At 43.2% G+C, this 13,019-nt stretch overlaps 1 protein-coding gene across 2 annotated transcripts in view; it reads left to right on the plus strand.

The window, feature by feature from the left end:
• LOC146856657 (lactoperoxidase-like) overlaps positions 1-13,019 on the plus strand; it is a 1,363,087-nt gene that overhangs the window by 596,599 nt on the left and 753,469 nt on the right. For both annotated transcript variants that reach the window (XM_085654837.1, XM_085654836.1), the window contains exon 8: positions 10,797-10,982. In XM_085654837.1, the coding sequence (XP_085510963.1) occupies positions 10,797-10,982 (186 nt within the window). The remainder of the gene's footprint in view (positions 1-10,796; positions 10,983-13,019) is intronic.

Consider the following 13,019-nt stretch of genomic DNA (forward strand, 5'->3'; position numbering starts at 1 on the left):
TTTTAGTATATGGTCTGGTACGCCCCTAGGGCCCCAGCCATATTTGTGCTTAACTTATTGAGAAACGATGAATTTTGAATGTGTATCTGGATTCTAATCTCATAAAGAGATTAGTAGAGTGTGTCTAGTAATAAATACATATATATTTGATATATATACCTGTGTGGTGTCCTTTCATTTGGTAATTCAAGAGATTATAAGGTAAAACAAGCTGCTTTACATTCCTCTGAGACTTAGCCTGAAGGCTGCTCTCCACAGCTACCACTAAGATAGCTTCGGGCAATAATAATGACCCTGGGCCAATAAGTGGGGTAAAAGGCCGCTTTATTGGACAGGTGGCAAATAATACAACAATATCACAAAATACATATTCCTAACTATCACCCCCCACCCCTACCAAATTTCCCCAACAACCGACTTCCCTTAACGTTGTTGTGCCTAATCCTCCTCCTCAAACCCCTATCTACCTCTCCTGCCTACCCCTTACCTCCAACCTCGCTCCCTTGCTTCCCTCTGTCCGAAACTCTTCCTGATGCCCCCAACCCTTCCTGCCTGTCTTGCTCTCCTCCAACTCTGCCACCTGGCCAAGCGACAACCACCCAAAAAGGGGTTTTCTTATTCTTTTTTTTTTTTTAAAAACCTTGTACAACTCATATGCACATGGGGAGGGAGGGTGGGCCAAAAAACGCCACCGCCTACCTCAGCACCCCTCAGCAGCTGTGCGTGACGGTTATTACGTCACCACAACGCTCTTGCTGCCCTGAATCTAAACGCGCAGCGCGCGCCACCTGTCTGGGCATACCATTGCCCGAAGCAACCCGGGGGTGGACAATCTGCGATTGCCACCCCCAGGAGCCCCCATCGGGCAATAATAATGACCCTGCGCCAATAAGTGGGGTAAAAGGCCGCTTTATTGGACAGGTGGCAAATAATACAACAATATCACAAAATACATATTCCTAACTATCACCCCCCACCCCTACCAAATTTCCCCAACAACCGGCTTCCCCTAACGTTGTAGTGCCTAATCTTCCTCCCCAAACCCCTATCTACCTCTCCTGCCTACCCCTTGCCTCCAACCTCGCTCCCTTGCTTCCCTCTGTCCGAAACTCTTCCTGATGCCCCCAACCCTTCCTGCCTGTCTTGCTCTCCTCCAACTCTGCCACCGGGGAAATCTCCAACACAGGAGTTTTTCCCCCGCCCCCCCCCCCCCGGCAAAAAACACCCCACTCCCCTTGACTGGACGCTTGTCATCAGTTAATGTAACACATGCCACCACTGTCGCCAAACAGGTGAAACTTTATTCATACATAACATTCCATGAATCTCAGATTTGTCAAAATTCTTCATCCGCCAAAAAACCCTGCAATATTTGAAGCAAGAATGTCTTCCCCCCCCCCCCCCCCCCCCCCTCCCAGGACGTACAATGCAACCTACCCCTCCATATCTTGAAAAGTGAATTGAAAGCTTCTATGAAAACTGGGGGAGGAGGGGGGGGAGGGGCGGGAGGGAGGGAAAAAAGGGGGGGGGGAGAAAAAATTCAGATGGGGGAAATGCTGTGTAACCAGACAATAAAACATGCCCATGTCTTAACCAAGACTTCCGCAACAACACAATTCATATTATGCAGTGAAACGAATGTCGCCAAACATCGCAAACTAACACCATGTGTTAATCTGAAACTTCTTTGAAACCTTTTCCCTTATGTTCAGCAAATAAATGTCATTACCTATGAAGGATAAATGGACACCGTCGTGCCTAAAAAATTGATAGTCGTCTTTTGTAATGGAGTCATGGGACAACCAACCTATTCCAGCATCGTAACAAAAGCGATGAAGGTCTCTATTCGCTTTCCGCCTTGCCCTTTCAACTGCCGTAAACTTTTCTGCTCCTTTCCAAACTCTTCGTGGCATTAATGCCGTTAAAACCAAATGTGTTTCAGGCCATGTCTTTAAGAGGATTTTGAGATCTGCTTTCATGTCGATAATTAACCCAAGACCTGACAATTGAATTATATCATTTTCACCAAGGTGAATCAGCAACATCGCCGGTTTACTTCTACAAGACAGTTCGCTGATAAGAGGCAAAAGCTGACCCCACCTCATGCCGCTCTTTCCAAACCATGACAACAGGATCTCTTCAGAACGTAAGCCCAAATTTCTCCCAAACTGCCTTTTCTCCGCTTGCTTAGCGGCCCACTTAATAAAAGAATGTCCAATGATCCATACCCGGCGTTGGGACAATGTGTCACTGGCACAAGGACCTGAAAAGAAAGGGCAATTGGTATCATAACTTAGGAACATCACTCTCTAAGTGTCGAATGTAGCGTAAGCAGCAATCAGAAGTCCATCGACCCAACTTTTTTACATCACTGATAGAAAAACCCCACTTGGCGGCCTCTGAAGCTGCTCCTATTCGGAAGGAATGGGTCCCAAATTGACAGGGGTCCTCCCCCACCCTTTCCAATGCTCTGCGCAGGATCGCCAATGTTTGGTAGGCCGTTAGCCGGGAACCATCCCGATGCCTGAAAACGAACCTTGATGTTGCCCCGCCCGCTGATATGAAATCTGACCATGCCCTCATGGGGCATAGAGGGCCCTTAATCGCTTGCAGGACCACTGTTGACCCTTTACCAACCTGGTCTGTTTTAGACTGTTCCAAGAAAATCGAAATAGAGGAGTGAGAAATGGACACATTATGCACTTTTAGGCCCTCGACATGAGCTGTACCCAACAGTTCAGAAATACGGAATGCCCCAAAGAAAAGCCCCAAAGAAAAGCCATATCATGCATAGTTTCAACAATTGACACCCCACCGAGAACACATGTGATGTTGTATAACAATCTGAGCGATATAGGTTCTCTCTTATACTGACCCCTCTTTTTCATTTTCGCCCAACCTTGCAATACTCTCCGACCAGGTTCATAACCCCAAAAGAATTTCCCATAAAACGACACCCCGGCCAACTTTCCGGCTATCGTAGTGGCAGATATGCTCCTGTGGATATTATCCATTATAAATCTAATTATGTCATCGTTATGTTGCCTGAAACCTGCCCCATTAGGAGATCTATACTTAGCACCTGATTCTAAAAATTCCAGCCAAGCACGTCTGTAAGCCAACTTGGTGCTGGTAGCTAAGGAGCTCTCGATGAGATGATGAGTGGTCAACTGGCCAGATCCCACACCTCCCGAGGGACCGGTGTCTTCTGACAGTCTGCTCCGGGCGCCAAACCACGGAATCTCGTCCACTGGAAACGAGAGAGGGCATCTGCGATGGTATTTGCCACTCCCGCAATATGTTTGGCTTTGAAAATCATATTAAACTGCAAGCATCTTAACATAAAATTTTGCAACAGTTTTAGCAGCTTTGTGTCCCTGACCTTCTGCCCATTGACTATATCTACCACAGTTCTGTTGTCCACGTTAAAAACCACTGCTCTGTTGGCTAACTGTGGACCCCAGATAGCCAATGCCACTATAAGCGGGAAAAATTCCAGATAAGCTATGCTCCTCTTTTCAGCAATCCATGCCTGTGGCCACCGCTCTGAACACCACTTCCCCTCCCAAAATATGCCAAAGCCATTTGCACCCGATGCGTCAGAATATAACTGTATTTCCCAATTGAAATCCACGTCCAACGACCAGATTATGACGCCGTTGAACTCCTTCAAGAAGTGTAACCATACTACCAAATCAGCCCTTATATTGGCAGTAACTCTAATCCTGTGATGGGGCAGCTGAATGTCCGACATGTCAAACCCCAAACCGTCTGCAAAATGACCTCCCTGCCCGGACCACCCTACAAGCAAAATTCAAATGGCCCAGTAAACACTGTACCTCACACAACTTCAACTTGTCGGCTCCTATGGCATATTCCAGAATTCCGGTGATCTCGATCACCTTTTTCTTCGGTAATCTGGCCTCCATCTTATGGGTATTCGATACCTAGGTATGTTAAACAACAGCTCGGCCCTTCAGTTTTTTCTGGCGCTAAGGGAACACCCATCTCCTGTGTAAATGATTGAAAATCAGCCAATGCTTTACCACATTGCTGGGAACCTGCCGTACCCATAAACAGGAAATCATCCAAATAGTGTGTCACTCCCATGTGGCCTGTTACCCATGAAAAACACCACTGCAAAAATGAGCTGAAAGCTTCAAAAAGCCTGAAAGACATTGCACAACCCATGGGAAGGGCCTTATCCACAAAAAATTGTCCCTCAAAATGGATGCCTAGCAAAGAAAAATCTGAGGGGGGAACAGGTAATAGCCGAAAAGCCGACTTGATATCGCATTTCGCCAGCTCTGAATCTTGCCCTGAAAACCTTATCAAACTTAAAGCCGTGTCCACGGAAGCAAACCTTACCATGGAGTCTTCCCTAGCGATGAAATCATTGATGGATGCCCCATGTGGCCAGGAAAGATGCTGAATCATACGGAACTCACCTTCCGCCTTTTTGGGTACCACCCCCAGTGGAGACACAATAAGGTCTTCCAACGGCCATGTACTGAAAGGGCCTGCCATCCTACCCTCAGCTACCTCTGTCAACAGTTTCCTTCTCACCACCTGTGGAAACTCCTATGCAGATTTTCAATTCTTTGCAAAACGGCGAAGTCCGGGTCCTTGATATCCTAGCTTGAACCCTTCTTTAAAACCCCATGCAAGTAGAGATGTTTCTTGTGTGTCAGGGTAATGTGCCAAAAATGCAGGCAACCTATCGATGTTAATTGGTGTAGAAGCCTTTGACTCCAGGTTGAAGGCCCCCGCCCCTACCTCTACCTGGCAAACTGCCCCCCCCCCCCACTGCAACTGCTCCCCAAAGCATTGAGTAACGGCATGTCTCCCTCCACATCGCGAACATTCATGTTTGTATTTACATGGGTTTTTGTTACAAAACCCCTTGTTGAAGTTCCAACAAGCGCCGGAACTGGCAATTTGTTGTCTGTTCTAACTGCCCACCCCCCCCAAGGATGGGCTTACTTTGAAAGGGCCGGTTTTGTACTGCTAAACCACTCGCTGTATACGTGGCTGGCGGGGGCCTTTGTGGATACATCAATTGCACCCAAAGCTCGTTGTCCACCTCACCCCATGGTTTTTCGGGTATAAGAACCAATCGTGCCCTGAATTCTTCATCATACCGCAGCCATGCATACCCACCGAATTCAATGGCCGCTTTCCTGATGGTATCCATATATTTAAAAATCGCCACTGACCTATCTGGAAAACGTTCACAATATATACTTGCAAAGATAAGAAAAGCCAAAGTCCAGGAATCTATATTAGTGGGTACCCTAGGTCTCCTGGACAACTCCCAAGCCTCTTCCTTGGAACCCTCTTTTGCCTGGACCTCCCTGTGCAGAAGCTTAAATACATCGACGAAGTCCCCTTTCCAAATCTTTTCTTTCGTGGTTTTGGACAAATGAGCGCCCAATGGCATCGAGAAACCCATATAAGGTAAGCGCTTCAAAACAGATGACTGTGTTGAGCTAACCTCTGTTTTTGTCCCCTCATCTTTACCTACAGGCTCCTGATGTTGTTTGTCTAAACTCCCGGTATCTGCAGCTACATGACTGGCTGCTATCAGTGTTGACTTGACATCACCTCCCTCCGTGCCCACACCTTTATCCACACATAAACTCTTGCAACGCGATTTCGCAAGTGCCTCACCTGCTGGTATGGCCTGTCTGTCATCCGATAATAGTCTCCTCTTCCTCCCTGTAGTTTCCGGTCGTGACTTGCTCCCTTTTATTGCTTCAACCTTTGCTTTTTCCTGTGAAAAATAACTTCTGGAAAAATCTTTAGTAGACCCCCCCATTTTCCCAAAAGAAAAGGAAAAATCCTGCACCGGGGTATCTTCGTCCCCAATTTCCCCGTCTTCCAAAGAGACATTGTCGATTTCTACTGGCTTGCCCTTCAAAACCCCTTCCTCACCTACTCTACCACCCCTTGTACTACAACCAGGCAGCTCCCCGTCTCCAACACCCCCATCATACACAGTCCATTTTATCTGTGGCGCAAAACGAGCCGCCTTCTTGGGATCCAATGGCGTGGGAAATTTCGCCCAAAAATCCCCCTCCTCTCCACTTCGTTCGTTGCAGGACGCCAAAAGCCTGGCCGGAGTACTCCCACTGCCCTTTTTTGTGCATGGCAGCGTTTCGCCCCCGGAGGGCTGCAAGGCGCTCGACCCCGCAGCTGCTGACGCTCCCGCGACCTTAAACCGTGAAAGACGCGCCGTATCCTTAATTTCTTTAGGCATCCAAACCCATTGCTCTTCTGTTGTATCGACAGGGTCATCATACACCTGACCTCCCCCCCTATTTCCAGCACAAACATTGGAAACCCTCCCCCCTCCCCTTGCCACCCCGGCCTTTTCAGATAAAAACAATTCTTCCACATTCACATGTCCCTTCATAGCCTCACATTTGTCTAAGGCGCCATCACCCTGCACTGGTAAGACAATAAATCACCCCCTGCGCTAGAAAAGATAGGTGACAAACGTTGTTCGCCTGAAGACTTTCTACTCCCACCTGAACCACCTAATCTTTTCTTATTAAATTTGAAAATGTCATGCTTGTGTGTTGCCAGTGCTTGTTTGTCAGCCTGTACCACCTGTAATTCCTGTATAAAACCACCAGATGGCGTATTCTCCTTCCCCAAGAAAACCTCTGCTGTTTGTAGGGAAACTGGGCCTTTTATTGTCGTGTCTTGTTGCTGTGGCATCAAGACCTTGGAAGCGCGCGTGCGCGGCCTGCCCCTCCCTCTCTTCAGCTGTGCCGGTGCAGACACATCGCCAGGAGCCTGTGTAAGAAAAGCGCCACCCTCCTGAGGTAAAGCCCCATCGATTAAACCCATTCCACCGAGTGAAGGAGCGGGTGAGCTCTCACTCGACAGGCAGGCTACCACAGCGGCTGACACACCTCCCGCCGCCCCGCGCGTCTTTCTCTCGAGGCCCACCCACGCCTGAGATAAAACTCCCGGCATAATCAAATCCTCGTGCCCCGCCTCGCACAGCGTGCGCAGCGCTTCACGAACTGAAGCGGCTGCGTTCATATCTCCCTCCATAAAAGCACTTATTTTCAATTTACCGCTCACTCCAAAAAACGCCACCGCCTACCTCAGCGCCCCTCAGCAGCTGTGCGTGACGGTTATTACATCACCACAACGCTCGCGCTGCCCCGAATCTAAACGCGCAGCGCGCGCCACCTCTCTGGGCATACCATTGCCCGAAGCAACCCGGGGGTGGACAATCTGCGATTGCCACCCCCAGGGGCCCCCATTCTTTAAAAGGTTGTCTTACACCTATCTACCATAAGAGTTGCATTGGACTGGTGCAAGCTGGCCACTATAACTAGTGACCAGCACATGCCAGGCCAACTTCTCACTTGTGAGTACTATTCTAATGTGCTTTATGAGAATACAAAGGCTATTTTTGATATAACCTTGCATGGAGTTCCTTTTATGGTGTGCCTGCTATGTTGTTGCTGTGTGCGTGTGCAAACGCTTTACACATTGCCTCCGGGATAGGCCTGACGGTGAACACCCTAAATATTGATCCCAAAATATCGACTGCCCAGAATATCGAAGTTAAAATATAGAGTGGACAGAATATCGAATTATCAAAATATAGATAGGTCAGAATATCGAAATTGGGGTACAAAATATCGATTTCCATAATATAGAATTTAAAAATATAGAATTCCATAATATCGAATTTTAAAATATAGATTACCATAATATCGAATTTAAAAATATAGATATCTATAATATCGATTTTTTTTAGTGTTATGTATGGTAGTATATGTGTTAAAATTATGTATTATTTTTGTAATGTATGTTTAATTTATTTAAACTAATGAATGTTATGTAATTTAATTTTTGCGTAATTTAATTCCGTAGCGGGTTGTGGATTTATAGGGGAATAGGGTGGGAAGTAATTTAATTATGGTTAGTTAAATATTAATTATATTTATATGTTTTTATAATTAATTGATTGATAATCAATTATTAATTGGTAAATAATTGTTATTAATTGGTAATTAATTTATATTAATTGATTAATTGAGAATTATTGTATTTTTTATTATTAGGAGCGGGTTGTGGGTTTGTTGGGGAATTGGGTGGGAAGTAATTTAATTGTAATAAAGTAAATAATTATTTTTTTATTTATGTGTATTGATAATTAATTGATAATTATTAATTGGTAATTAATGGGTAAATAATTTGTATGAATTGCTAATTAATTGCTAATTAATTTTTATTAATTACTACATTATTTTTATTAATTGATTAATTGATAATGTTAATTGTATTTTTTATTATTGGGAGTGGGTTGTGGGTTTATAGGGGAATTGGGTGGGAAGTAAATTAATTGTAATAAAGTAAATAATAATTTTTTAATTTAGGTTTATTGATAATTGATAATTAATTATTAATTGGTAATTAATTTGTATTAATTGGTAATTAATGTTTATTAATTGCTAATTGATATTTTTCCATGGTAATTAATTGTTATTAATTGGTAAATATTTTTAATTAACTTTTTATTGGTATTGATAATTAATATAATTTTATTTTAAATTTAAATCATTACTTTCCCTACTTTTGCACTCTCAGGAGTGGGAATAGTATTTTTTACCATCCGCTATCCAATTCTTTCCCTACTGTTGCACTCACTGGAGTGGGAATAGTAATTTTTACCCTCCTGCTATCCAACGCTTTCCCTACTGTTACACTCTTTGGAGTGGGAATAGTAATTTTTACCCCTACACTATCCAGCGTTTTCCCTACTGTTGCATTCACTGGAGTGGGTATAGTAATTTGTACCCCTACGCTATCCAACGCTTTCCCTACTGTTGCACTCACTGGAGTGGGAATAGTAATTTTTCCCTTCCCGCTATCCAATGCTTTCCCTACTGTTGCACTCTCTGGAGTGGGAATAGTAAATTTTATCCTCCCGCTATCCAACGCTTTCCCTACTGTTGCACTCTTTGGAGTGGGAATAGTAATTTTTACCCCTACGCTATCCAACGCTATCCCTACTGTTGCACTCATTGGAGTGGGAATAGTAATTTTTCTCTTCCTGCTATCCAATGCTTTCTTTACTGTTGCACTCTCTGGAGTGGGAATAGTAATTTTTACCCCTACGCTATCCAATGCTTTCCCTACTGTTGGAGTCACTGGAGTGGAAATAGTAATTTTTCCCTTCCCGCTATCCAACTATTTCCCTATTGTTGCACTCTCTGGAGTGGGAATAGTAATTTTAACTCTCCCGCTATCCAATGCTTTCCCTACGGTTGCACTCTTTGGAGTGGGAATAGCAATTTTTACCCCTACGCTATCCAACGTTTTCCCTACTGTTGCACTCACTGGAGTGGCAATAGTAATTTTTACCCCAACGCTATCCAGCGCTTTCCCTACTGTTGCACTCACTGGAGTGGGAATAGTAATTTTTCCATTCCCGCTATCCAACGCTTTCCCTACTGTTGCACTCTCTGGAGTGGGAATAGTAATTTTTACCCCTACGCTATCCAACGCTTTCCCTACTGTTGCACTCACTGGAGTGTAAATAGTAATTTTTACCCCTATGCTATCCAACGTTTTCCCTACTGTTGCACTCACTGGAGTGGGAATAGTAATTTTTACGCTCTCACTATCCAACACAAGCTCTACTTTTTTTACATTACTTTTATTGTGTTTACATTTTAAGCTTTTTAATATTATATTATGTATGTTTTATTTAATTGTTTTTAATATTTAATTACTTTTATATTATTTTTAATACATTTAAAAAATTCGATATTTTAGCTAACTATATTTTAACATTCTATATTTTGGAATCGATATTTTAGTACTTACCTGTTTATAGATAGGGAGTCGATATTTTGTCCTTCTATATTTTGGCGTTGATATTTTGGGCATTCTATATTATGTCCCTCGATATTTAGTCACAGAACCAGGCCTTACTGCTCGTGACAAGCTACCAAGGGTGTGAGCAGGGGTTATCTTTGGCGTGTAACTCCCTTACCCTGACTAGAGTGGTGGTCTCTGCCTGGCTTTGGCGCAAGCCTTAGCCAACCAGAGATCCCATTTCTAACAATATGGAACTTGCAGTACTCAGGCCATTCTGGAAAGTGGTGGAGCCATCCTCAGATGCTCAATGACCCTAACTCGTAAAGTAGCTCTTCTCCAACTAGTAGATGATGAGGGATACACTCATGCCGAAAGAGCCCCCCTCAAACCGGGACTGGTAATAGCAAAATGGGACAGTGCACTCCTCTGGATTCAGGGAAGAGCCCCACTGGTGGGATCCTGGAGGGCAGAAATTGACCTATGTTGCATACATGATAAACTCAGCGATGAGTCCCGGGGATGCCCAAGTAAACACCAACGAATCTGGGGGGGGGGAGGGGGGGGGTCGTGGGACAGGTACTGAGAAAGGGAAGATTAGCTCCTTCAGAAGCGAGAGACACAAGCCAAGAGTCAGGGTACAAACTGAACTGGGCATTCTGGTAAATGGGAGACTCTTCCGAGTGGACCAACTGTTGTCTAACGGATCTGTGTGGAAGCTGTAAGGTAATCACGATAGAGCTGTACATATATAAAAATGTAATAAAAAGATTACTTAGAAAAGAAAAAACTTAGCAAAAGAGGAGATGCAGTACTGTAGATTGTTTAGAATGCTGAGAAGAGTGCATGGCTCAATAAATCACCTAGAACTCATTTTATTTCCCACAATGCCTTGTGGTTGATTTTTTTTATTTAATCTGATACCATATCTTGTTTTACTTTCTCAGGCTCGAGACGTGTCAAACAAGGTAGCCAAGTACCCAGAGAAGGATGTGACACTCGACAGTGAGAGATCTCAGATTTTCATGAATTGGGGCCAGTGGGTTACACATGATATAGAATTTTCTCCCCAGGGCCTGGCTGAATGTCAACGAGAAAGCTGTGAGAACGATGGCAACAACTTTCCTGTGCAGGTGAGACAAGGAAAATATCACTTCTATGAAGTAAACACATTGCCTTCAATGACATGTTGTAATTGCCTTTAAAATTTTAGTTATTGTGTCATTTTGTCTATGTAAACATTACATTAATCACATTACAAAAAGATATTATAAAACAAAATCATCTTAAAAGCTTTGTATCCATAATACATTATGACAGAATTATTTAAACTAATCATCATAAACTGCATTTTTTCCATCCAAGCAAAAGTATTCTAAGGCATTTCCTTTGTTTATTCAAAAACAGACAGACAGAGGAGCAAATATTGAGCCAGTTAAATCAGGTGTCCTATAGCTACAATCACATTTTACTCTTCCCATTAATTGTAATATTAATAATTCAGACCGAGGGCCTGAATTAGAGCTTAGAGTGCAGTAATTACTCCTTAAGGGCGAAGGAGTAAAATACTCCATGGTCCTGGGAAAGTAACCATACACCAATACTACTGATGTCCGCCCATGGGTCCAGAAGACATCTCTTTACATTGGTAGGAATCACCGTCGTAATGTGTGAAGTTTGATGGACGGCCCTGTCAACATGACGGTACCATCCATCAAACTTCAAACATATTTTAGTATTTTCAAAAACAAACTCCATAGCTGTATATTGTTTTTGAAAATGCAAACAATTAAATACGCCTTCACCATGGGAGTTGTCTCCCATTCTGTGGAGACTATTTTGTGGTTTTTAGGGCCCCTTACAGCTAGGCTTTACTCGTTGGTGAGAGACAGTGAAAACAGACCATTCAACCACCCACCCAGTCAAATCTATGTCAGCAATGGCGACAGAGTAGTGGCTGTCACTGACATACTCTAAATCAGGCTTGGGGACCTTCAGTTTGGCAGAGAGTACTCCATCATCATTGCGACAGAATACTCTCTTCGCCAAACTCGAAATCACCCTTGAGTATGAAGCACTAACCTTCCCACACACTTTGAAATAATTTTTCAACTTAACTTATGATGGGGATAAATAAAATATAGTCAGAAGGGTCAAGTTTGCTTTTCACCTCAGTAGTCAGAACGCTCACACAAGCATTTCAGATATTTATTCCCAGATATATACATTTTATCATTATCAAACAATACCTACATTAAAAATTCCCTTTTAGGCCCTCTTGCCTAAATATTGCATACCAAGTTTACTTTCCTTTATTTCATTTGCAATGCCAAATTTATTCAACATGTTACTCAGAGTGACGTTCATTCAGGTTGCCTGGTTTCTCAGATTCAATGAAATCCCTTTGACAATATCGGGCTATAGTGAGGGTTAAATAATATACCCATTATAAAGTTGACACCATATTTTTCAGCAATACTATTAAGTGAACGAAGAACCATTTGTTTTAAGCATGAAACTTCAACTGAGTTCCACGTAGGTTTAGAAAGTAAACTCTGTTAAGCATTTTACCCTCAATGCTTTTGTATGAAATACTAGGTTCTAGGGACAGTGTGGGTATCCATGTAAAACTATGAGGACCATCTTTAGTAGATACAAAATTATGGTAGACTTAAATGTTAGTCCTCCATATAATCAATATTTAAAGCGACATAGAGCTGTTTTAATCACTTTTTAATCAGCACTGCATGGTGCCCCTTGTTTGGTATTTGTATGACTCATTATAACGAATAACAGGCAGTTCGGTAGGCTTCTAACTTACCCTTTCTGTAGAAAAGTTTCTTAAGGTGGGAAACCATTATCTTTTTAGTCCCCCCACTACTGGAACTCTCTTCCTGGATATCTGAAATACACTTCCTAACCCAGTATGTCCTGGATAAAACTGAAAGATTTCCTCGTTTCTTGATTTCTTTGTATCACGGGTCAAGATTCTCATTTATCGCCAAGAGATCTTATGGGTTACATGCACCTAAGAAATTCACATTAAAATAATATGCCATAACCAGCACATTGATCTCCCATCGGATAGGTGTTTGAACTACCCAACCCTCAAAATCTTTAGTTGACATCCTCTGGTATCCCTGATCACAGATATTGGAAAACTTTCATCA

Source organism: Triturus cristatus, chromosome 4_1 (assembly GCF_964204655.1).
Source record: "Triturus cristatus chromosome 4_1, aTriCri1.1, whole genome shotgun sequence".
NCBI lineage: Eukaryota > Metazoa > Chordata > Amphibia > Caudata > Salamandridae > Triturus > Triturus cristatus.